At 36.5% G+C, this 27,974-nt stretch overlaps 1 protein-coding gene across 1 annotated transcript; it reads left to right on the forward strand.

Moving 5' to 3' along the window:
• The first annotated feature begins 14,372 nt into the window (after positions 1–14,372).
• On the forward strand, positions 14,373–27,821 carry LOC120770263 (serine proteinase stubble). Its single transcript, XM_040097572.1, has 8 exons — positions 14,373–15,859; positions 17,314–17,447; positions 17,854–18,084; positions 23,734–23,845; positions 24,515–24,768; positions 26,815–26,953; positions 27,485–27,639; positions 27,706–27,821. The coding sequence occupies exons 1-8, from the start codon at positions 14,373–14,375 to the stop codon at positions 27,819–27,821; spliced, it is 2,628 nt and encodes an 875-aa protein (XP_039953506.1).
• The last annotated feature ends 153 nt before the right edge of the window (positions 27,822–27,974 follow it).

A 27,974-nucleotide genomic window follows, 5' to 3' on the forward strand; every position in this document is an offset into this window, starting at 1 on the left:
ATTGTCCAATACTTTCAGTATTCAATTTTGTTAATATTTGATGTGCAATGCTGGTACAAATAATAACACTTATTGCCTAATAAAAAAGCCAACCGTTTATTTATTAGTGCATATCTGCGTGAAGAGCATAAAACAATAAAAAATGTAGTAATTAACATTAATTTACACCTTAAACATACGAATAGCTACACATTTATATAGTCCACACAGTTACATACAAGCACACAAACAAATCTGGTATACATTTCGAAGACATTTCACAATTTCATTGCGCAGTCGTGGCCCCTTCACTGATAGTGTAAGCCTATGCATATATATGTGTGTGTGTACAGCCTATGCGGCCTTGAGCGAAGGACGCCGGAAACGAGTTTGTGGCTTGACTCTTTCGCTGCGCCATGCCTTTTGTCTGACAAAGCGTTGCAAGTTATAGCATTTCGCTTGCTGTTTTATTTGTTTTAATTACCGTGTTATGTGTTGCATGTATGTATGTGTTTATATAACGGTTGCTGTGTATGTTTTTTTTTTATAGCCGGCATGTAATGTTTTATTGTGCAGATTTATGAGTCTGAGTGTGGGTTGGCGCTTCATGACGTGCCCCAAAGGAGTGGGTGTACGTTGCCGCGCAACAACTTGCGTGTGGGAGTGTTTGTGTAAGTGTATTTGTGTGTTTTGCGTGCATTGGGTGTGCATTTCAGGTAGGAAAGTAAGAGCCCTTCAACGCTGCTGTGTTGCTTGAAAACATTTTTATGTTTCGGTTTTATTTCAGTTATTGAATAGTGAAAGTTTCGCAGTAAGATTTTTAACTTTTTCAAAAATTATTTATTTATACACACTTACGTGCAGGGGTGTATGCTTGCCTTTTCGTATTTTTCATATTTTTCATATTTTTTTGTTTTTTTTTATCAATTTTTATTTTTTTTTTAATTTGTTTTGCTTTTTAGTCTCAGTTGCATTTCGCTTTGCTTGCTTAATGCATTACAAGCCGTTGCTTTCATGAATTTCGAGGTTTTTTTGTTTATACGGCCTGTTGTTGTTTCCACAGCCATTACATTTTCATAAAGAAAGATACAACAAAAATGCCTTGAAAAACTGCAAACAATAGTATAACTGAAATTGCACCGCCATGCAATAGTTTTGTGCGTTGCAATTGAGTGATTGCACATTTGTGGCGTTTGATCGCGCGCACAAAGGGTTTGACGCCGGCACAATAAACGCTTTGAAATGTGTTAGCGCGCCGCTACATTCCCGCCTGTTACGTAAAATATACACGCTAATTGAGCAATCATTGCACCCTGTATATTAAATGTGCGCGTGCATGCCTACAATCATCGCGTTTTTCGTATAAAACGGCGGCAAAAGCATCTTAATTTTCACAGTGTCGTTGCCGCTAACCTGAACTATGCTGCAGATTGCATGCTGGCAACATCTTTTAGCACAACTTCCACACCGTTTTCATGCCGCTTTTATGTTATAAATACATACATATATTCAACCATATACATTTTGTTTCTTTTTCATTTCCAATTTTGAGCTTCTGCAGTTTTCAGCCATTTCCAGCGCATTGTGTTCATGTTGCTTCTTCAGCCGTTTGTTGCCATTGTTGCTGCATCATAAAATGCAAAAGTTTAACATCGCAGAAACAAACTGTCATGCTATACACATTATCCATGCAGATAAATTTCAATAGCAGACAATGCGGCAATAAACGTGCATAATAGCAATGGAGTCAAATGAAATTCATTTTGAAAAAAAATTTACATGAAGAATGTCGTTGTTGCGTGTGCGTACAAAGTCACTCACACTAAAGCTGAAATCTGAAGGAATTTCGCTGTTCGTGGTTACCATTATATCAGCAGGACATTATTATCAAGTTTAGGTGACGTCTAGTGAGTGGAACTGCTTCTGCGTCAGACTATGTGCTATCAAATGGAACAAATAATAATCAGACGGTACAATAACTGAGCAATACGGCGTGTGGAGTAAAACATACCATTTAAGCGTTTCTACGTAGGTTTTAATGAGATTTTATCACGAGCGGGCGAGCGTTGTCATACAGCAGAATTAAATTTGTGTTGCTTTCCTCGTATTGAAGCCGCTTTTCGCACAGTGTTCGTCATTTCCAGCGGGTGACTCAGAATACTGAAGCAAACTCTTTTTGAGTTTGAAACGGATCTTCACCGAGCCGCATCTCCAATTCACCGTCTTCAAAGGGCTTTGGCTTTCAATCACACGGACGGTTGTTAATAGCGAAATTGTCGTCTTTGAAACGACAAAAACAATCAAGACACGTTGTTTCGCTTGTGGTGTTCTTGATGGTTTCAGCTGCCGATTCAGCTAATTTTTATTTTTTTCAGCTAATTTTTATTCATATTTGTGCTATGAAACGCTTTATAGAATTGTCATAGATAGTATTTAATAAAAAAAACTATGAAAATTCCATACAGCCTTACTAAAAAAGCTGAATATCTCGAGAAGTATTAATGATAGCGATTTTGACATCGGACCTTTTTTGTAGCAAATAAAATTTCCTACAAGTTTGTCGTGAACATGTTTTCTATAGCTCTTGTCATTTACGAGATATATACAAAAAAATGCGAATTTCATGAAAAAATCAGGTTTAGAATCCGGTACTACCACGCCGGTGCGAGTTACGACTTTGTTGCACTGGACACTTTTGTAGAGTGAACAATTCTGAGAAATATGCGTCTAAAGTCAAAGCGATGCCATAAAATACCTCTTATATGTAGGAATTTAAAGATAAAAACTCACGATTGTAGTGTATTTTCTATGGAAAATGTTTACATGCCTTGGTCCAGTTCTTAATGTTAATATTAAGAGCTAAAATTTTCAGGGACTTTTTCTACGGTACTTCCAAGGAAATTTCGTGACGGAACTGAAAAAAATTAATAGTTCAATATATATTTGAGAATATTGTAGCAAAATTAAGAATTAATTCGGCAAATAATTTCAAAGATATGAGCGCATTTTTAATAATTTGTCAACTTAATGTAAGTGGGTACCACAATTTTAAACGTGTTTTTCTCAAACTGCTATTTTTTGGTACGGTAAGGGATATTTCTGAAAACAGCTTGATCGATCGAAGTCAAATTTTCACATGACTAATAATTTCTTATAGTAATTTGTTTTGCAGAGCGTCTGAGCAGTTTTCACGTATTTTTCACAAATATCGATATTTTTTAAAAACCTTCATTCAGACAAAAAATTGATTTTTTGACTGGTCCTCCGTTTATACCTGTATTCAGTTATAATTACACTAAATACTTTTAGATTTTGAATTTGAGAAAATTTTAGCGGAAAAGTCTGCCTCGTCGCCCGGTACCTTTTCTCAAAGGTCCTCCAAAAGTTGTATTACGGGAACAAGAGAAAACATTCACAAACAAATGCACTTTTTTACACGACTTACAAGTGTATATAAGCTTTTAAATAATATTAGTGAACACTTAGTAAAAACATCTTTATTACTCTGTAACCGAAGAGTTGAACTATAAAAGTCAATAAAATCGTTAAAACTTCGAATTATTCAAACATAAGGAAGCAACTGCAACCTTCTGTTCCTTGCAACATTTCAACAGAGCTCTCACTGAACACACCGAACATGTCTGCAATGACGCCTATGGTCAATTAAACTAAATACGAGTATGGCTATGAGTTAATTGCTTCAAAATTACCACAATCAGCGGCTAATTTATTTTCAATTTCTCTTAATTGTGCTATTAACAGTCGGTTCAAACAAGATATAAGTTGCAACATTAATGTGGGTTTGCCTGTTTTTTACATTTAGTGTTAAACAGCTGCTTGTTGTTGGTACACAGACAGGCAAGTATACAGGCTGCTTACTAACAGAAATTCAATAATAGTCACCAATGTGTAACTTATGCTTCATCATGATTATCTGGAATTTTGTTTATGAACACATATTTCATTATATATTTTGTATATAATTGGTCATATTTAAATATCCTTAGATATAATTTTTCAATAGGGACGCTACAAAACTAGACCGATAGGGACAGCAAACGACGGCCCGCTCTTTTTACATTTCTCTTCAGTAAAATTTGCCACTTCATCATGGAAAGATATACGCTCCAACAACATTTGGAAATTATAAAAATTTACTACCGAAATGCGGAGTCAGCGGCCTCTGGCTTTAAGAGCGCTACGTCCAATTTACGGTCACCATAATTGTCCTGTCAGATCAACAATTGAGCGGAAAAATTTCAATTCACAGGCACAGTACAAAATGTTTCCGTGACAGTGAGAAAAATAAGTGCCCTTAGTGTCGAGAATATTGAGGAAAACGCAAATCAGTCTCTCACACTTCGTTTTCAAGTCGTTGTGGCGAATGTTGTGTCTTCGTATACATCTTTACAAGTTCAAATTGGCGAAAGAACTGAAGCTGCTCGACCACCAGTATACTTGCTGAATGATAACCGAATATTTTTGGCCCGAATTGGATGATATGGAATTGGACAATATATGGTTCTATGGTTCTAACAAGACAGCGCCACAAGCCACACAGCGAATGTCAAAATCAATTTATTAAAAACCAAGTTTGGTGAACGTGTTATCGCACGAAATGGCTCAGTCAATTGGCCGCCTCGCTTGTGCGATTCAACGCCGTTAGACTATTTCTTCAACAAGCCAGCGACGATTGATGAACTTTTGTAGCGCTCTTATTGAAAACCCCGCTATCAACGTTATAAATGTTTCTATTAACGATGAAATTAAAGATCGCATCTTGTTTACTTTTATTTGTTTTCGGAAGGTGTGGAACACATACGTATGTTTAAGAATAAATTATACATTAACATACATTAATCATAGTGGCAATGGTGTTACACTGCAAAAAGTATTGACAATTTTTCAACAAAATTAGGATGTTCCAACAAATCGTCGGCAAAGTAAAATAACATAATTTATACATTTAACTGTCATTAAATATTAAATTTCTACTCGTATACAAAACGATCGGACGAAGCGGTGCAATGCACAAAGAGAGATACGAAAAAAGGAGCAAACAAATGCAGAAAATACGCAACATATGAGAAGTGTTGGTTTTTCTCCACATTTTATTTATTGCAAAAACACACACGCACACACATGTACATATTGGCGTGTTGCCACTTTCATTTTTGAGTTGAGTTCAGCACACTCGTGATTAGGTAATGCAATGCATGAAAGCGAAAAGCACACGGAAAGCCAAACACAACAAATCGAAAACGAAATGAAACGAATTGAAATGAAATGAAAGGAAAACATGCAGCGCGAAGTTGCCAAACGAACCGCAAGAGGGGGAGACTCACAAGAGCTGCATGAAAAACAACAATTATCGCCATTGACTAAAATGCAATTGAGTAATGTCTTCCGTAGCGGGAGTGTGAAGTTCAAATTCGTGTCGACACAGCTGAATGCTGCATGCAAACAAACCACAACCATAACAATAACAACAAAAAGGTTTGCGACTACTTTTCTTCCCTTAAAAATAAAATGATTTAAGCATAAGCATAAATTTTGTTAACAAATTCATTTTCGCTGATGACTTCGTGGCCTGTCTTCGTGCAAACTCTGATACTGAAGACTTGAGCAGCGAACCTGCCGTTTTGTGCTTGAACTTGCGCTGCTGTGGCGCTTTGCAGCTGCAAAATGAAGCCAATTGAATTATTGATGCTGTGCAAGACAACAACAACAGCAAAGATAAAGGTGAACAAGCCGCACGAAGGAGGAAAACCTGCAACATCGCTGATTAACACCTTAATGCGACTCTTGGTTGCTTGACTATTTATTGCATAATCTTCCGTTTAAATAATTTTTCGAGATTTCGTTGTTGTTGTTGGTCAAAGGCTACAAATTTGCAATTTTCATCAATTCCGCAAATTCATTTTCTTCACCAGTTAAACACTTTTGTGTTGAAAAGTTTAATTTAACGAAACAATTAGTGTTTGCAAATTCTGATTTAGTATGATGAGCTTTCACTCCTTTCCATCATTACTTTTAATTAAAGCTCAATTTCGAAAATTTACAATTATTTCTATAATTTGAAGTTATATTTTTTTCAATATTTTTCAATTATGGTTTTTATTATTTTTAAACAGTTTCAAATAAATTTTAAAATTACTTCCGCAGTCCTTACAGACCTATTTCACTATAGAGTGGCCAATTATTGAGAAAGAAAACTGAGCAAAATATTGCAATATTTGTAGAAAAACGTAAGAAGAAACCTAAAAAAATCTCGCAGCAAATACGAAAGAATTTAAATTTTTATTAATGTAGTGTTGCCACTTTTAGAAAAATACTGTGAAAAATAAATGTGTGCCAAAAATAAAACACTTATGAAAGCATTTCGTAAAGTTTTCGGGAAGTGCGCATTTCCATAAATTTTTAGAGAGTTGCTATCTATTAAAAAATATAATTAACAAAATATTAAAAAAGTAGTAAAAACCTCTGAAAACTTCCTCAGAAATTTAATTTTAACTGTGCATTTCTACTATTTTTTAGCATAGAGTTGCCACCTATTAAATAATCCAAATATTCAAAGATATGGTAAACAACTCTGAAAACTCCCTCAGAAATTTAAATTGAACTTATATTAAAATAGAGTTGCCATATGTACAAAAAAATTTAAGTTATTGCCAGCAGACTTTACAGACCAATTATACGATAGAGGAGCCACCTTCCGAAAATAAAACTGAGAGGAATATTTCCAAAATTGCCTCATGTCTAAGAAACTTAACAAATCCTCTAAGCAAATACGTAATAAATTGATCTTTTATCAAACTAGAGTTGCCGCTTGTACAAAAAATACCATAAAAATTTAAAGTAAATGAGTCACTTATAAAAGCGTTTCGTGAAGTATTCAGAAAGTGCGTAATTCAAGCATATTTTGACACAGAGTTGCCACCTATTGAACAAGTAAACTTAGCAATATCTTAAAAATCGAGTTAAGAAATTAAAAAAAAAACTCTATCAGAAAAACCTAAAGAAAAATTTAAATCAAGCTTAAATAGCGTTGCCACCTGTATAAAAAAACAAGGAAATTTGAGTGAGCTAAATTTAAGAAATTTGTTAGAAGATTTCGTAATGTATGCATTGCATTCGTGCTTCAAACATATTTTGTAAAAGAGATGCCACCTAATTAAAAAATATTTCTTTTTCATAAAGTTTAAAGGCAAGATATAAATGGATAAAAGAAATTATGTTGCATAATTTTCGAGCGAAATTTTGCTGAAAATGCTGTTGTTGTAAATAACTATTTTTACTGCTGGAGTATGAAATTAAGTTCTGTTAGAAGGATGTCCGCGGAATCTGTTTCTGTACACATACTTATTCTCATAATTTGATATTTATGTGACAAAAACGATTTTTTCTAGACATAGGAACAAAACAGTCAAAGAATTTTCAATTTCGAAATTCGACTTTGCAAATTAACATCGAAGTCAAATATGTAATAGATTTCTTTAGTAGTACTAAATAAAAATTAATTTTTCCATATTTTGACAATTTTTCAATTTCGAAATTCGAAATCAAAGAATTATTAATTTCGAAATTCCAAGTCTTTTATTTCGACTTTGCAAGCTAAGTTCGAAGTAAAATATGTAATAAATTTTTTCGATAGATTCGAGTCCTAAGCAAAAAATAATTTCTCCATATTTCGAAGAATCCGCAAGTTCAAAATTTGAAGTCAAATTTTTCGACTTTGGAAATTACATTCTAAAAACGGGGAAGTACTCTTTAGATTGAATATCTCTAAAAAATGGTTTTGTTCAATGCACAGCCGAGTGGTGAACAGTGTTATGGTTCAGTTTTACTTCAAAATTGTTCGCATTTTGATTCTATTCAAAAAATATTGATATTATACTTTAGTTTTCCAAGTATTTGTATACATCTTATTCACGTTATCAGTGTGGTAAACTCAAATGCGTTCGAAGTTACCATAAAAACGAAATTTCAATAAAATACCCACTCCTGAATTGTAAAATTAGACAAACCAAAAGCATACGCATGGTTGCACCCTCAAATGAGCTTTTATATTTAAAGACAAAAGCAGCAATAAAAGTAACAAGTTATTTAACTAACCGTTAGCAATTACGAAATTAGTGGACTTGATGGTCACTGTCAAATTGATGGTAATTTGTTAGATATCCCTATATGTATATATTCGTTAATTTATGTATATTTTGATTGCTTGCAGACATTTTGCTCGCTGCAGTAACTGCTGATTTTGGACATTAAACAGATAGCTGTAAGCATTGTGGCCATATCCGTCGCCTCTTGGCTGCTGGGTTTAAGTAATCAGTAGCAATCATAAACGTTTAACTGTCTAATAACGTCAATTTGTGGGAGTCATAAAGCGTTTTTTGCGACAAACAGCAATAAATATTTTTTATGTGCGTAATATATACATTTGTGACGTATATTTATATTTACGAGGAAAAGCGGAAAAATTTCTGGTAAACAAATAAATTGTGTTTGCTGCTTGCTTAATCGAAATTTGTTTTGTTTTCTGAAATTGTTCGCGATTAGCCGGTGGAAATATGTAATTTGTTTTGTGGGAAAAGGTTTAGATGCTGATGTAAATTTACATTATATAAGTACTTACATATATGTACATATATTTTCACTTAAAATCCAAATTCACATAACATCACTTTTCAAATGTTTACGGCGAAGGAGAAACGTCATAATAGAAACCACGCATATTGAAACAAAATTTGAGTTTTGGTTATATATAGGTTATATGTTGGTTATATACTGATTATATATTGGTTATATTTTGATTATATCTGAGAGCGAAGGCTTCAAAATTTTACGATATTTCATACATATATAATATGATATAGTGAATCATAAGCAATAAAAAATCAATTTCAATTTTTTTGATGATACGTTGTTTTGCATTTTAATTGATGATATGCATGTCAAATATTAAAAAAAAAAATAAGAAACAAGAAAAACGTTAATTTTAGTTGCACCGAAACTTGAATACCCTTCACAAAAAGTTTCCAGTACAAGAACTTGATTTTGATCGGTCAATTTTTTTGGCAGCTCTAACCTAAAAGGCTCTAATCTGAATGTTTCCTTTTGAAGATTATACCGTTGACTCAGGAAATAAGCCACGTCGAATTTCGTGAAGATTTCTTGTTTAATAAAAGAGTTTTCCATACATGCACTTGATTCCATTCGTTCATTTTGTATGATAGCTATATGTTTCAGTAATCCATTCTGAACGCTTTCCTCCGAGTTTATACCGTTGTTTTGAATTATAACGCATGCCAATTTCAAGGAAGATACAAGAACTTGATTTTGATCGCTGTGTTTGTCAGCTACATACCTCTATATCCCACTGTGGATACCGCAAATAAGCAGCTGCTTGGAGAGGAAAGGCCGCCTGCAAGATTTCCCATTGATAACTAAAAAACTGAGTGACTAATTAGTTCGCGTTTCGACAAGCAGATAGAAGGACAGACGGACATACATATGGACAGATAGACGGACATGGCTAAATTGACTCTTCTCGTCATGCTAATCATTAACATTTGTAAATGCTTTAAACGACTCCTAAGTTTCCTTTCAGTTGTTACAACATTTCGTGACAAACCTTGTTTAAGGCATAATAATCACCCAAATAGACTTTTCATCACTCTATACATATATCAAAAGAACTTTCGCTGTTACTCCGCTTATTGATGGAAAATTTTGTGTAACTAGCACAAAATTCACTGATTCTTTACTTATTTTATAAAGGGGAAAAGAAGCTTAAAATAAACCCTATTATCAAGTTATCAAGCTCAAGCCTCAAATACATAGTCACAGCATACTCCCAATTGAGCAACCGAGATTTCAGCAATTTAACATCATTGCATCATAATTATCTACTTGTTTTCAATTTATCATACAATTAACTAATTGTTCAATTAGTATTTAATTGACAATTAATCGATATTAAAGTCAACATGAATGTGCAGAGAGTTCAGTGAGTGGAAGAAAGTATTACATAGTCAACAAAGGAGTTCACAGAAAACATAAATATTTCCTTTAATCAATATTAATCAATTAAAATAATAATTGCTTAGCTAATTGAACGAGTTGAGCATATTATGATACGTGTTATTACCTGCTTTAATTTCGCCATTTGTTCATTAACTCATAGACTCAAACTCGAGTTTTGGTGGACAATAAAAAATTAAAACCCAAACGGCATTATGTCTTGTAGTTAGTCCGTACATTTTTTTGACTCTAGAGTCTAGTTTTTAAAAATAAGAATAGGGTTTTAAAAAGAATTATATTTTATTGAAATTATATATTTATTCATTGTTGAAAGAGCGATTAATAGTAGCAATAAATAAGCTATACTGAACCGATTTTCAAAGTAGTTACAAATTAATGCGGTACTAGTCTTAAAATGAACTTGAAAGTGCCTTATATAAAAAAAATAAATTTATAAAGTCACTGCGCTCTTCTAATTGAGAAATTAGAGAACTTCAGTAAATTAACCTACATATATGTTCATAATTGTGATAAATTTAAATTTACCTAACAATGAATCAACTGAAATTAGTACTAATTGGCAATAAATATTTGTAAATCATAATGTCTGACGACATAATCTTAGGAGATTCGTTGTGAAATCACATGCAATGAAATGCCCTCACTCGATTATGTTCTTTAGGATACAGTGTTCCTGTTGGAGTAGCAGTTCATCAATTCGAAAAGTTTTATAAGTCTTTCGAGACATCGCTATGAATCCCTCGACCGCTAGTTGCAATTCTTTTCTTATACAAAGTCCTGTATTCGTATGGAAGGCGCTCTATAGTCTGGCATCCTCGCTCTGCTGCTATGCCTACCAATAAGACAGTGATCTGATAGCACTCCTACTAGAGTTCTTATGCCTTTTTGAATCTTAATAATCGATGTGTGTAGTTCATATGCCATTCATGTCGTCTTTGCCTACTTGTTGAACAAATAAGGCATTTTTCTTACCGAGACTCAGGAAGACCTATAACCTATTTGTTTATTGACATTGCAAATATCTTCGCAGTAAAACACTTATGAATATTGTCTCGAAATTTTTTGTGGAAATTAATATTTTCTAAATTGTACCGAAAATTAACGCAGAACATGTTCAAGCGGTGAAAAATCCGTTTAAAATCACAGAGACAAATTATCGGATATTTTGCAAATGCAAGAAATACCCTGAGTGCACAGCGCGTGTAAAACGATGATGAATAGTGAAAAGTAACTAATAGAGGCTTTACAGGCTATTCAACTCATAAAAGGCCCTAATGAATCTCCTCACGAAAGTCATGCTGCAAATGTTGAAGCTGAAGAGGCCGTTAAATTGAAAAATAGTGTAAAAAGATGAGACGAGGAACATCCAGAAGCTCCGCAATCTGATTTGTGAAAGTCCCTGCTGCAAGTTCCTTGTGGTATTTTATCACAATTGCCTCAATGGTTGAAGAATATTCCTACGAATCTAAGAAGTTTGGAAGACCTTGGTGATGTACCTCGCAAGTTCAGAAACACCTTAGGAGGAAAACAATTTTTCGTTTATGATTCCTTAAACGGCGATAATGCAATTGAATCAATAACGAGGCTTCTGATTTTCCCAACGAAAGAAAATTTGAGGGTCTGTGCCAGAAGAGAGCAGTAGAAGTAAAGCAGTAGAAGTAAAGCAGTGGAAATAGAAAAAAAAAAACTTTAGAAAAAACGACGTAAAAGAGGAGAATAGATATTTTGGAGTAGAAATAATGATCCACTACCTTGCTTATTAAAATTCTACAAGTCACCGGCAGCTTATACATACATTTTCTCTTCATAGCAGTCTAATTGTAGGCTGGTGACTACAATGGTTAGTTAATCTGCTTTACAGCTACCAGGAAAATCTATTTACTTTCTTAAGTGATACAACGAGCGTGAATTTAAATAAAACTAGCAATTGTTTAACCTACTGAAGGCACTCTCAGATCCAGACCAAAAACGTAAAAAATATTTGATAAAATTTAACTGCTTCCTTTTAAACGACGTCTTTATATAATACCTTCCACCGTAGGTTATTGTACAGACAGTACAATTCTAGTAGGGATTTTGTTTGGTTTCATCCATGGAGAAGGCTGCAATAATAACAGCAGTGGAAGACCTTTGTTACCGAGCCGTCGGAAATCTTTTGTAGTTCGAAAAATATTTACTTTTTTCCTCAGATCTAAACTATTTAGGGAAAACGCTTGACAGTTCTTCATAAGTGCTAAAATTTGAACTCTAATGGTACGTGACTGTACTTCAACAAACTTCAAAATCCGTGCAAAGATTTATTAGAAATCCATGTATCATAATTTCCTTCCTTGCTCTTACTTGCTTTCGCGGGTAAACCGACCCCCACACATAAACACTTAAAAATTTATTTGCTTTGAAACACAATCAACTCACATTTGACCCTCCATCAAATTAATGCAACAGCTATTATGTTATCTATAGCTTTCCAAGTTATTACTCATATTTTCACCAGCAGCTAATGTGTACTAATAAAGATTTATTTCAAATTATCTACCATTACAGGCAACACACACACAAGGAAACACAAAGCTGCTGCCACACAAGACTATAAAGAAACCATAAACAATAACAACAACTGTTATACCGACAAATGCAGCTGCTGCGAACGCTTTTGTAACTAAGATTGCAGCTGCCGCATAGTTGCCAGCGCAACAATAACAACATTTAATTGCAACAACGGCAAATTGTTTGTGCACACAAACGTTTTGAGCCACTCAGCGCACCACAGAGCTGGGCGCCTCATTTGAGGCACGCGAGTTAACTACCAGTTTGGCGGCAATTTCATCTATAGATCGTTGTTGTAGTTGGGTGTCTGGGAAAAAAATCACAACGGAACATGAACAGCAATTAAGTGCGGCAGCAACAACAAACGCCCACAAGCCACTGGAAACTACAAGTGAAAGAAGCAAATCAATGCAAGTTGTGCGCCTACACACACGCACACATACACCGCACGGCTAAGTGCCACATGAGCAACTGATCATTTCAAGCGCCGTTGTTTGCTTATTGAATTCGCTGCTGAAAAAGAAGAGGAGGAAGAAAAAGAAGAGCGTATCAAAAGCGAAATAAAATCAGAAACGCAAAAAACTGGCAATTAGGCGCGTGAGTTGACCAGTAGCCAAGGCAGCGGCAGAGACCAACAACCGCATTGCGGTCATAAAACGAAGCGACGGCGACAACGACAAGAAAATAGCGAAAAAACGCAGCATAACCTCAAAGCTAGCAACCGCAATAAGAGCGTAATAACAAAGCTACAAATAGCTAACACACACACGCGTGCAACTTGTTTGCATTTGCCTTAAATTGCCGCATTTAATTGCAACACAAACCACAAACCAGCTGCACGAGATATCCGCAACAGGTACACAGCGCCAGCGCCAGCACCGGCAGTAACAACAAGCGCACAAACACGGCGCGGCAATTCCGAAACGAATTAGTTCAAGCGTGTGCGCACATGTTACGCCAACAGCAACAATAACAACTAAGCAAACATATTTACAACATATTTGGCGCAATAATCGCCAATTGACTAACGGCAAGTGCAACGACCGCACCGCTGCCGCCGCCGCCATCACCGCCACCACCGCTGCACGCGCTGCCACAACCTTGGCCACGACAATTGGATTACCACAGCTGGTTTCACTGTTTTGGTTTCGGTTTTGATTGCTGCTGTTGCACACATACTGCAGCGCTTGGGGCAGCACGATTTTGGTGTTTGCAAGTTCAAGCGCAAACGCAAGCAGCAAGTTCCGTTCAATTAGCGAAGCGCGACCATAAAGAAGGCGACGGCCGCAACACGCCAGAGCGTTTGAGTAGCACGCGAGCAGGAAGTCGGTGCAGGAACCAAAGCATGTGCAAGTCGCAAACGCTGCGTGACTAAAGAAACGTGTGAAGTTGCTGCAACTTTGTTTGCCGAAACATTGCAGAGGTTGTCAACCTGCAGTTTATGGTGCGCGCGCTCCTCAACAACGCCACTACGCGCTAAGGAATGCGAAGCGCAGTGTAGCAGTGACATAAATAGCAACGGCAAATATAGTTGTTAGTGTATTCAATTTGAGCGTAACCTTGATCTTGGTGGACGTAACCATATTGCCGCTTAAGTGTACTTCCGCGCACCTTGTTAGCGCTGAGCGCCAAGTAAGCGCGTTGTCGCAACTTTTATATATTACCACACCCATCAGTCTTAAACCGCTTTAAACTACAGTGATTTCCCAACGCTTCAGCGCGTACCACTTCCACCTACTGTACCTGACCTCTTCTCAACGCTCACCGCCGCGCCTTACACGTGCCGCGCTCAATGTAAGATGTTAGCAATCGCCAAATGGAGTCTGCTTGCCACAATTGTTAACAGTTTGCTGTTATGTACTTTAGCCATTGAGCGGCCGCCAGCGCATGCCCACGTAGGCAATGTAGCGTCACAAACCGCATCCGCGCATCAACAAGCAACACAAACGACGCGTAATGTGCGCGAAAGCACAGCGTATACCGCGCCACATACGACGCATTTGAAGCAAGCATCATTGTTGAATACAGCCTCAGCGGTAACTGTAGCGCCTGCCGCCGACAGCCAACGCAACGCGCGCAACCTTTACGCGCCTTTTAATACCTTCAGCAAGTTGGATGAAGCGCCTTTTACCGATTGGCACCGACGCGCCGATGGCACAGTAGTGCAAACTTTTGGCGCTTATCGTAGTGGACGCGCCCTTGCCGCGGTCGCGCAACAGCCACAAATGCAAATGCACAACGCCGCCGCACAGCGTCGCTCTGATGTTATTACTACCGTGGAGGTAATACCAGCACCCGGTATTGAACTCTCCAGCAGTACAAACAATGCTGCGGCCGGTAATGTACCCATCACAATACCGAAGCAAGTCGTGCCTGACGCAAATGCCGCAGCAACCGCGCCAGTCGCCGCTCCGGTCATAGTGAACGCGACGCGTAGTTCACGGCAGCGCAACTATGTCTATATACCGCTGCAACAGCAAGCTACCAGCACAACATTGTTGCCAAAACGCAACAATAGCTCGTTTGGTTATTTGGGTCCACCAGTCCATGCTGTCGCAGCGGCTGTTCAAGAGTTCGGCGAAGAGTTATTAAATGCGCGCACCGATCGCAGCGATCTAGCAACTGCGCCAGCGCCTGGCGCACCAATCACATCCACAGACAAAGTCGATTTTGATGATGAGGATCCGGCGCGTCGCAATGGATTCAAATTTCCGAGTTATAGCCTCAAACCAGCTAGTCCCTTCTATCCACAAGGTTACCGCGAGGATAATCCCATCTTCACGGAAGCCACAGGTTTCGAGGCACCTTATAGCGAAGACGCGCTGGCGCAAGACACACGTCACACGCGGCAGCTCATCTATGAAAACAGCGACGCCACACCGATTTCACATCCCTTCGAATTTCCCGGCTTGGTTTCCAATAACAAGCCGCATACTTTGAGCTCCGCCATCGCTGCGGGTAAATTGTTTCGTGAAGAGGTGACCAAGTTTGGTGATGTGAATGGTCCCATAACAGCGGTGCCACAGCGTCCACAACGCGGTTTGTTCTTTGGTGATACGGAATTTCGTACGGGTCCGCCACGCCCATTTGTTCCACAGAAAGCGTTTAATGAATACGTCGGACCAAATGGCCCCGTCGATTATCAGAGTTCGAGAAAGAGTCGCTTTTTCCCCTTCAAATCGTCACGCAGTCCACGAGTCGTCTTCCCGGTTAACGATAACATTGGCACGACGGGACCTAGTGGTACCGGCAATGGCGTATATTTCAGCGATAGCGTGGCTTTCAGGTAAGTGGTGAATATTATTAAAGTTGATGGTATAAAATGGTTTAGTGTATCTGCCATTTGGTATTTGAATTTCGTTGAGATCTGAGCTGCTAGCCGAGGTATTCAGCCAACTTAGTATGTAGGGATGATACTCTGCAGAAATTGCTGGTGGGCTAATGCTAAAATCTATTGCGTTAAAAACCTGGTTGGTCTCGGAGTACGTCCACCTCCCGTCATCATTAGATTGGTGTGGTAAGTGCAGGTTCAGACGACTTCCTGTTTGCGCTGGTCTGATATGATTACACTGCTTCATCAGAGCACGTGTCAATGCTCACCTTGACACTACCTTTCCGGTAGGTTGATACTAGCTCTGAGGCCGGACCCTTAAGGCTTGAAAAATTATTTAGAAAAAACTAAAGCGGAATCGACCTTTACGATAAAGGAATGTAACTCGAGCGGGCGGCCATTGCTTAGGAAGACGAGAGGACCTTCTGGTAAAAGTAATACCAGTACATGGATTCCCCCCGAGCGGGATGGTAAAATACTGCGAGTTGGCATTATAGGAAAGGTCTTATTTCGAAAAACAAATGATATTGAGCTGAGTGAATTTAGCCACTCCGTCCGTCCATCTTTCTCGTCTCTTAATTTTTGAAATATCTTTATGGAATTTTGTACACATTCTTTTCGCACCAAATAGCTGCTAATTTTTTGGAAAAACTTGCATGACCAACTTACTTATTGTGAACAATTTTCAGGGAAATTCTCTGTCGTCATTTCTTAGATAACTTATGTCGACATTAAAATACCAACTGGTCACTGTCTGGTGGCGACTCACGGCCTTAGAATGGGGCTGACAGATCAAGAAGACTGCAGGAAATGTCTAGAGCAGGGAATCAGGGAAAGAGTGAGAGTGGAGCATCGCTTGTGCACTTGTCTCGCAATGGCAAGACTACACTATAAGCATCTGGGGTCCTCACTAGAGAAGGTATCGATACTGAGGCCACAGAGTCTGTATAAATTCGAGTCAAGCGCAGGCATCTTAAAGGATGACTACTTCTCTTGGACATAGGAACTGAACTCCATCTGGTATCGCAAAGGACCAAAACTGGTCTTTGCGTGGCTTATTGACTACCAGATTAACCTAACCTAACCCATCTCGACATTAAAGAATAAAACCCCGATAGGTGGCGCTGGAACTAAGATACTTATAAATCGCGTATTTATAGACTGATTTCGTTTTTTCCAAAAAAAAAAAAAAAAATATCTTAATGCTGAATGAAATAATTGACTAGCATACTAGTAGACCACTAAAAATTGTAGAAACATTTCAAACAATATTTTTAAACTCTTTGCATCCACCAAATTTTGGAATTTTATCAGAAGTGCAGCTACTTTTACTACACATTGAGCACATTTTATTTAAAGAAAATATTTATTTTTAGCCTTTATAATATAATTTTGTATAATTTCTTTAGAGATCAAAATTTCGGCCTCAACGACTTGGCCGCCATTCAAGATGTACGCAACGAATTCAGTTTACAAGACATTGATGGCACATCAGAGAGCAGTTTGACGGGCGCACCATCGTCGGGTACATTCAAAGAAAAAGGTAAGCGTTCCGTTGCATTACACACAGAAGCTAACTTCAATCCACACCAGCACATTAAAAAATATTCACAAATGCGTACTTACATAGCCAGATCTATTGATATCGATAAAAATACATACTAGAAAAAACTTCTCAACACTCTTCCAACTTGCGCTCTCTAATGCTTTTGGTTGCTTTGTGCACTTTTAGATTGCCCAGTGAAAATGCTTAAAAAAAATCCAAAAAAATTAAATTATTTTATTTGAATTCTTTTTGGCATGGAGACCGGTCTTTACTTTCAGTTGGGAAAAATTCAAAACCAAACCAATAAATTAGAAATCAATATTGTCTACGGTGTCTTAGATTTACTTGCACCCATGCTATTTATATGTAAATATTAATTTTTCCACACGCAACTTTCTCTCAGTCGATATCACAACCGAACTAGAATGTCAACACCGCGGTGGTACTTGTGAGTTTTTTCTCGGTTGTTGGATGAGCGGCGGTCTACTGCAGGGCACATGTAATGGCCTGCTGCGCGGTTGCTGTCATCGCACAGCCAAATCGGCTAACCTACGCACCTCCGATTTCGTGGGCAATACAATCGATCTGACTGATCTTCCGCATAAAAACTATGGCCCGGTTAAAAATGATGCCAGTGAGTTCTGAACGTTTACTAATTAGGTCTTACGTCATTTACGTAATATTGCACGCCGGCATGTGGTGGAGTATGGCTTGGAAATGGCTACAAGAAACTTAATTTATTATATATATATTTGCAAACATGTATGTTTGTTTGTATGGTTTTATGCGGGTTGCACAATCTTTAGCGTTTGAAATTATTTTGGCGTTTAGGTGTTATTGCCGTTAATGGGGTGGTGTATATGGGGAGTTCTTGTAGATTGTTCAATTGTTGTATTGGAGAACTCTAAAGTATAATTATTTGGCTTAAGAGAGATTACCTTGTGGGTTTGAAGGAATAAGGGTAAGCCCTCTGTTGGCAGGATGGTTTAATTGGGCATATGCTCATCCAAAATCGGTTCAATTTTGTATATACAACTGACTTTTGTATATACACTAAAGACATAATATATAATGTATAAATTTATTTGCAATCATCTCAATTGAAACAAAAGAGAGAACTAATTAGTAATTAACTATTGATTAACTATATGCATATTGTTCAACCGTGATCTATTTTGGGCTCTTCCGTATTAAGTTTTTATAAAAGTGATTTTATTACGAAATATATATGGGTTATTCCTTCCAAAATTTATATATAACATTTTTTTCGTGCAAAACACATTTCGTCTCAACATAAAAAGTTCTGGAAATACTACTATTAGCAAAAAATAATAAGACTTTGTTCATAATTTGAAAATTTTTAAATTATTCTTCAAAATCTATGTCGTCCCCTCAAAGTATTCCCCTTGGTTCTATACACTTACGTCAACTTTTTTTTCCAATCCTCGAAACAGTTGTTAAAATCAAGTTCACGAATAAACGATTTGCCCGGAGTGATCGTTTGGGTTTGCTGAATAGCCAGAAGTCACGCGGAGGCAAATCAAGCGAATACGGTGGTTGGGGCACGGTATTGTTAGAAAATTTGGTGAAAAACTCGCGAAGAGTCATGGCAGCATACGACAGAACTAATAGTTCTCGGCCCATGATTTCGGCATCTTTTTAAGAATAGCTTCGCGCAAACGATGAATTTTCACAATATGGCTAAAGGAGTTCGGATTGCAACACAGTTCAACAATCGAAGAAACCTTGATTTTTGACCTATGCTGGCGTGGTTTTTTCGGCTTCGGCTCACCTTTATCACGGTATTCGGTCGATTGATCGTCTATTTACAGGTCGAAAGCATCGATTCAATACTCATCGCCAGTCATAATATCTTTCATGACTTCCTGGTAGTCGGAAAGCATTGTTTCATAGACGTTAACATGACGCTATTTTTGGGAATAATTTAGTGATTTTGGAAACAATCGTGCTTTCACTTTTCTTAGGCCAAAACGATTTTTCAAAATGATTTTCACTAAACCTTCCGATATTTTAACGATTCTCAAGTATCAATTTCTATATTTTATTGACGTGCTAGTGATCAGTCGATGGTGATTACCGTTCTGGACGTGGTTCATCAACGCGCTCTCACGCTCTTTGAATAATTTATAACAATTAAAAACACTTGCCCGCGACAACCGATTATCACCTAAGGTCTTTTCCAGCATTTTGAATGTTCCGCACACAAAATTTATTGTAACTCTTTGTTGAATAATTTCACTCATCGTAGAAATCGCCGAAGGCACTTTATGTCCTTCCGAAAGATAGGCGTATATTAAACAATAATGATTATTTTGATGTGACATTTAGCACAGATGTCACTGACAGTCATACTAACCTAGAAAAAATATTTCGACGAATGGCTTTTCATGCAAAATTTAAATTAAAACTTCTTACTTTATTTTCCCACACACACCAAACATATGGTAAAATTGTTTAAGATTAAAAGGAACCAAATGAGTGACTATCTAAACCGCTCTCAACGACTACTCGATCGGTGGAGATTGGTGCTACTTTTTTTTCTTTTTGTTATTTTAATTTATACAGAATGAAGTTTAGCTGAAATACGCCCATCATTTCTAAAGAAAAATGTTTGACATTTTGTTCATAAGAAAGATAAAATTTGCTTTCCCTTTGATTACATTAATAAAGTAGATTGCTCTTCTAAGTTTGATGAACGATTTGCAATGACTTGTGTAAACTTCGCTTATATATTCTGAGCCAAAAGCGAAAATATTACTTAAATATAAAGTGTATTGGGCATCGCTTGAAGCTATTTGAAAAAGTGTAGTACGCTTGACCTATTGAAGAAATCTTTTCAGATTACTTTCTAAAATATCTCAAGTGATAGTTAAATTGCTCCAAGTATTTCGGTTTGCCAATTATCTGGGAGCCAGTTATATTCTGAAAATTGGATACAAGTGAGAGCGGGCTACTCCAGCCAATCAACTTATATTGTATGCCAGATAAAATGAAAATAGTAAAAGCAAAATACTGCTATAATTTGATAGCGATGAATAAGTATAGAGAGTTCAATAAATAGTTTTAACGTTCAGTTCAAAGAGCAAACCTAGTGGGTCAGACTAAAAAAGACGATTTTGGAAATTCCAATTATCTCAATTATTCTAAAGTTTAAGCATATGTTCAAAACTTTCTTACACTATAATTTTTTGATAAAAAAAATTTAAATATTATTCGCGTTACACGCGATCTTTGATGGTGATAAAAACTTTTCTCTAATACTGTAGTAGTCTCCTCGTGGCTGAAATTCAAATAAAAAACCAGACTAAAAGGTATTGTTAATTAAATAACTACGTCGAAAAAATTTAAAAATTTACAAAATTTTTTTGCAAATGTTTGAAAAAATTTGTATTTTAATCAAAATTTTGTTCGTTTATGACGAGTCCAAAATTCGATTTTTGATTGTATGAGAAAACTGGTATGCCACTGCAAGAAGAATGGAGCTAAATATGGAATATGCAGAAAAAAGAAGAAAGAAAGATAATGATCGGAATATTTTTTTCCGAGTAATCACTTCATAAGAAAAATGTTGCTTCTAGAAAATTGCGTTTAAAGATAGACTGATTGTTTACATTGACTATACACGGCTACACTTTAGAGGGCTGTACCTCTAAAACATAAAATTGACAAAATTCAGGGAAAATTTTAGCAATGGCATGAACTGTTAAAATATTTAAATTATTTTTTCTAAAAGTTTAACACAAAAAAAATAAAAAATAATTTTTCAAGTTGATGATTAATTCGTAATCGATCATTTCATACTCAAAATATCTACTAAAATCATTCGAATGTACTCACGTGACATGTCGAGCTCTCTTATCATCTGTCCAACACTTGCCTGACGATTTTCAAGCACCATATTCTTCACTGTTTTAATATTTTCGTCAGGTGAAGAGGGCGAAGATCGCCCAGAACGATGCATGTCTTTAACATCTCTTGACCGTCTTTAAAAGCTTTATACCACTCGTAGGTTTGAATCGCCGTAAGCCTTTTCCAACATTCGCAAAGATTCCGCACACGAAATTCGGTTAGAAAAAAAAAATTTGGCAAACCCTTTGTTCGATATTTTTAACCACTGGAAAAATCGCAACGCACTGCTGAAGTGTACTGACTTAAGCAGCTTCTACAAACAAACTAAATGATAGATCGGGCTCATATTTGGTATACTTAGTATGTAATTAAGGACAGTCCTACCAACATAGCGAAATAGATTCTTTTTTTGGAAAAATCATTTACCCGGGGAACTTAATTACAAATTCCAGCTGCTTTTTTCTCGCAATGTATAAATACATTCGGAAGAACTTTCGACCAAATATGCCCTAAAAACCTCTTTTTTATTTTTAATTTTATTGTTTTTTTTTGTTCTCCAGTAGACTAGATGAGATTAGAAAAGTAAGTAAGGAATGCACCGCGACCAAGAGTCTATTGTATCCTATCCTAATTCACAACGTCTCAACTAGCCACAGAAAATTGATAAGTTTCAATATACTGCTAGGTGATATTGAGGCGATGTGATCCCTATTTGGAAACATGGATCCAAGGGACTAAGTAGACTAAGAAAAAATATTTATTAAAGAAAGAAATTGAAATTTATAGTCAAAAATTACTTAAACTGGTATTTGATTTTTATTTTTTAAATATTTTTTTATTTTTTTTTTAATTATTTTGTAAATGGCTAATTAAATTTACAGAATTTATAACAAAAAAAATTTAAAAAAATAAAAAAAAAATCTCGACATTTTTTGTAGAAAATATTAACATAGGTTTTCTTGCTAAATTTAGTCTTGCGAAACATAAGCTCATACTAAGAAATTAGCCGTTGGAACGATTACTAGGCTCTAAATAAACATATTACTTTGTTCAAAAATATATAGAAATGTGAATTTACTTAAATATTAAAAAAATCTTGCATGAGCATGTTTTTGCTATAAAAGTATTTTGCGCACCAAATTTGAGTTATGAACTCTAAATTACACACCCTAATAGTATTACACAAGAAATCTATATACACACATACAATAAAGTATATTTCTAATATTGCTATCTTAATCACATTCGATTATATTGCATGCAATAATTGCCTAGTTAGTTGGAGCATTGCACTCAGCTCGGTAAAATTAATTAATTAATACAACAATTTTAATAATCTAGTTGGATAGTAGACTAAATACTCATATTTTACTATAACCGATTGCTTTAAGGTCCCACATTTAAGTACGAAATCCTTTCACTAAACCGTAAAAAAAACTACAAAAAGGTAGAGTTCCCTTCAAAAACCAACGAACCGTCCGCTATTTCAACAAACCAAATGCTTTCTACTTACGATTAACAACATATGTACAAGTATAAACGCCTAAGCCTGCCTACATACCAACAAATATATATAGACAAATGCAAAATATATTTATGTATACCGTTAAGCCACTCACCCGTGCGCTGCTGCATGCCCGTTACGCGCCAAACACTAATGAAAATAATTAGTGCAACAATTTGTGGCATGAATGCCACTATATACACGTACTTTATGCAGCGCGCGTTTGCTGTATTGTTTTTGTAAAATTTTTGCTGCGAAAGCACGCGCCAACACCGCTAAGCCGTGTCTTAACGGTAACTGTTGCTCTTTATTGTTGTTGTTGTAGCTGCTGCAATCGCGTTACTAATCCCTAAACGGCGTCAAAGTAAGCGCAACCTTCGTTTGCGGCTGCGGTTGGCCAATTTGTTGCGGAAGATCAGCGAGTGAGTGGCGCGCATGCGCCGAGATCGAAACGAAATTATGGTTAACGATTTCGGAAATCTACTACATTGCACCGAAAATTGGTTTTGTGTTACTTTACCGTTATTATTGTTATTGCTATTACACAATTGATTGCTTGGTATTTTGCAAGCGCGCCCTGCCACACCACAACCACTAGCGTTGCTTGCTACACATTCGCATTACTAATGCTCTGCCGCTCTCGCTCATTTACATATCCAAAATTACGCTCTCATTAATCGCAACTATCGCTCGTTAAATGTGAACTTCGCTTTCCACCACTCACCACCAACCACCACCAACAAACACCACCACCACCATCTTTCCTGGTCGTATATACTCGTAGTTGCATTGTTAACGGACATTTGCTTGTAGCTTGCAGTGTAATCACAAACTCTCATATCTCTTTCACCATTCACCAACCGAAATAATCATTAAAAAATATTCACAGAAATTTTGCAAATTTTCCAGGTTGCGGCATTTCGCTGGCCAAACAGGCCGCTCAGCGGCGCATAGTCGGCGGCGACGATGCCGGTTTCGGTTCGTTTCCCTGGCAGGCGTACATACGTATCGGATCCTCGCGGTAAGTGTTGACATAAAATTTTTTATTTACAAAAAAATGACAACAACAACAACCGGAACTGAGCGTTTCCGTCATAAAATGGAAAATTAACAAACACGCACACACATACATACATATATGTGTATGTGTATATTGAAGTATTGAGCTCGCGAAATGGCTTTGCCAAAATGCGCAGCGGGTGCATAATCACTAAAGTTGTTTGTATTTTGGTAAATATGCAAGTACGTGATTGCTCATATGCCGTCTGCAACACTTTAGAGCTGCGTTGCATAAGTGGCGCGTCACAGTACCTTGCCACAACTTGCAGCGCAGGCGCTTTAAAGCATGTTCCATAAGTAAATATATGTCTAAATATTAATATAAATATATACATATGTATATAAATCCATGTAGTCCATCCTGTCCTATGCACATGTTGACCTCAACAACACCAGCCACCAACAACAAGCGTCAACCAGTTTTAAGTTTGTTTACCAATTAATCACCAGCTTGTCAACACTGGCGTATACGCAACATTTATTTCCTGCTCAACTCGCGTGCTTTGTGTTATCTGGAAAAAATTATTTTCCATTTTGCCACATGCTTTCATATGCATTTTCTTGCAAGTTTATTATTATTGTTTTTTATCTTGTACTTATTTTTCTTAAATCTTCTTTTTTTCTTCCACAGATGCGGCGGTTCATTGGTGTCGCGCCGTCACGTCGTCACCGCTGGTCATTGTGTGGCACGTGCCACACCACGCCAGGTCCATGTCACTCTTGGCGATTATGTAATCAACTCCGCGGTTGAACCACTGCCAGCTTACACGTTCGGTGTGCGTCGCATCGATGTGCATCCGTATTTCAAATTCACACCGCAGGCGGATCGTTTCGATGTGTCCGTTTTGACGCTGGAGCGACCGGTGCACTTTATGCCGCATATAGGTGAGTGTTGATTTATGGATGAGAGCTTAGGCTCAACATATGTTGGCACATTTTTCTATCCAAATTCTTATAATTCCACCTTTCTGAATGGAAATTTATTCTAAAGATTTGAATGTAGTTATATAAATTTGATCGAATTTGAACCCATGGGGGTTATAACTTACAGCAAATATAATTTTAGTGCGATTATAAGGACAGAATATCTCTAAATTTAGGTGAGCCTCATTAAGTTAAGTTAGGTTTGGTTCAGAGGTCGATCCTTGCAGGGATCGCTCTTGCACTGCTTAGAATGCAAATATTTAGCTTTGATCTTAAAAAAATATTATATTAAAAAATCTCGAACAATAAATATCAAATTAAAGTTCGTTCAAAACATTCCGTTTGCGTTTTCCAAGGTGTAACTAGAGTTTATTGGGAAAACTGTTGTAATTATAGAAAATAGATTGTTTTGTTATAGCTGACGTTTATTTAATACTTGCCCCAAGCGTGTGTTGTCTATTGCAGCCTGATATCTTTGCTCATAACTCGCATCTAAAATTTTCGCATATTCCTCAGGGTGCGATCTCCAGGTGTGTTGGAGTAGTCGCTGGACACCTTTTTTGGCGTTAAATATTTTCCTGATATTTTCACTTTAATTAATACCCACATATTCTCTAATGCACGACGTTATGACTGTGATGGTCAATTTATAGTAACAGTACGGCGCAGAGTTTGCTCCAATATTTCGATAATCCGTCTTCTTGCAATATCCAATCCATCTTATTTTTGCCGCAAATAAGTTCAGCTGACTTCAGTGAACCATTTTTATACAAAGTTGTCATTCAAACATTGTTTAGGTTTGCTGTGAAGTCCCTGTATGCATTTTTTACTTGAATGTCTGTCCTTTTCTTAGTTAAACCTAGCTCAAGGGGTTGATTAATACAAAATTTGATTCATTTTTAGATGTCCCATCATTTCTCCTTTTTTCGTGGCTTATCCACTACGTTTCCTTAATGGTCAAAGAACATTTCCGAAAATGTAAAACTCGTTTTTAAATACCTTGCAGTCTTTTAATGGTCCATTTGGGGCCCTTAGGATGCTTCGTTAAAAAGACTGCTTAAATATGTTTATTATTATGAGCACTAATTTTTTTATTTCCGAATCCTAAGCGCAATGAGATAACTTGCAAAGAAAAAAACTATAATAATCTATATCAACTGGTTGCAAGAGTATAATAACAATGAAAAAGGATTTCGGTGAATTGATTGCGCCTGGGAAAAGCTTTATTTTTTTTGAAAAACATTGAAATATTGACTAATTTAATATTTTAGGTGGTCTCGTGTTAATAACCACTTCGATTTTAGGGTTCTAAAATTAAAACTTTCCCTGATGAATAAATATGAAGTAATACTCTCACAAGGTAGGAGAAGAGACATTTTTTTAGTAACGAAAGCAGAAAGAAAGAAGATTACCTGTCAAATTTGTCAAACGAAATACATTTTGGCAACTTATTAAGAAGTTAAACTCGAAGAATGTTTACAAATCATTAGTCTATTTTTGTGGACACATCTCTGGCTTAGTGGATATGCAAAATTAATATTAGAGTGCGAGCAAATCTAAAAAGATTGCAGACTTTCTTGCATCTAAAGACACTTTAAATTCTTTGCTAAGTTTGTAGGACTGTCCTTAATTACTCTGCCAAATATGAGCGCGATCTGTCAACCAGTTGATTTATAGCAGCTGCTTAGGTCGGTACACCTGATTTAAAATGGATAAAAATATCGAAAAAAGAATTTGTCTCAAATTGTGTATTTTTAACCAGTGGGACAAGTCTCGTTCTGGAGGACCGTCGTAGATGGCTAAAGGCCATCCCAGAAAATGCTTATGAAAAGTGTTTGAGAACTGGAAAAATCGTTGGCATAAGTGTATTTCATCTGGTGGGGTTTACTGTGAAGGCGACAAAATAAATATTGATAATTAATTAAAAATTTTGTATTTTATTTACAATTAAAATGCCTTTGGATTACTAAATTTACTTCAATAAACTTTATTTTAATTTCATTAAAGCTCCTATCTGCTTACCGGAGAAGAATGAGGACTTTCTGGGAAAATTTGGTTGGGCAGCGGGCTGGGGTGCTTTAAATCCCGGCTCACGACTGAGGCCTAAGACCTTACAAGCCGTGGATGTGCCAGTGATTGAGAACCGGTGAGTAAATTTAATTGATAACTAATAATTTGAGGAAAATTTTAATTTAAAGCAATAATAAGAAAAAAATGAAAAAAAATGATGAATTTACAAAAGGAAATATAAAATTTAGAAAACAGAAGATTCAAATTTCGGAAAATATTATTTTGTTTTGAAAGATTAAATTAATATAAATTTGAAGTCTTGTTTTGAGATTATGTATAGCACATATCGTCACCTAAAATGCAAAATAACGTAACATCACTTTCCATAAGCTTACAGACGAAGGAAAACGATGTTATACAAACCATTTGAGTTTTGGTTATGAAATGGTTATATATTGGTTATATCTGACAGCGTAAGCTGAAAACTTTATGCTATGTAGTGAATTGTAAGCAATAAAAAACTGAAATTCGATTTTAATTTTGCATTTTAGGTGTCGACATACACTATTGAGACTTCCGATGTATTTGAGCTTTTATCGATTAATTTTTTCTACATTATTCTGCTTTATTTAAAAAAAAAAAACTATATATATATTTCCTTTCTTAGCATTTGCGAACGCTGGCACCGTCAAAACGGCATCAACGTTGTCATCTATCCCGAAATGATGTGCGCTGGCTATCGCAACGGCGGCAAGGACTCCTGTCAAGGTGACTCTGGCGGACCGTTGATGCATGAGAAGAATGGCCGTTGGTATTTAATAGGTAAGCAAATCGTAACTAATATCCCTGCACAACATTTGCTAATTACTCCGTTTTCCCCTCACGCAGGCGTGGTTTCAGCTGGCTACTCGTGCGCATCGCGCGGCCAGCCGGGCATCTATCATCGTGTACCCTATACGGTAGATTGGATATCCTATGTCGTCGGTCTGACAACGAATGTGTAGTACAAGTGAATTATTTCGACTTCACTTACATCAAATCTACTGCGAATTGTAATACTTTATATGTCGCAAACTAAAAATGCTCAAAACTTTCGCATTTATCGATTTCTTATTTAATTTTTCCAAAAATGTTTCTACAACCTTCCGCTAGCCACT

This window comes from Bactrocera tryoni, chromosome 3 (assembly GCF_016617805.1).
Source record: "Bactrocera tryoni isolate S06 chromosome 3, CSIRO_BtryS06_freeze2, whole genome shotgun sequence".
In the NCBI taxonomy this organism is placed as follows: domain Eukaryota; kingdom Metazoa; phylum Arthropoda; class Insecta; order Diptera; family Tephritidae; genus Bactrocera; species Bactrocera tryoni.

Coding starts and splice junctions, on each gene's coding strand:
- LOC120770263 (XM_040097572.1), top strand. CDS start 14,373: ATGTTAGCAATCGCCAAATGGAGTCTGCTTGCCACAATTGTTAACAGT. Junction 17,448..17,853: donor GGGTACATTCAAAGAAAAAG/GTAAGCGTTCCG, acceptor ACTTTCTCTCAG/TCGATATCACAACCGAACTA. Junction 26,954..27,484: donor GTGCCAGTGATTGAGAACCG/GTGAGTAAATTT, acceptor TTCCTTTCTTAG/CATTTGCGAACGCTGGCACC.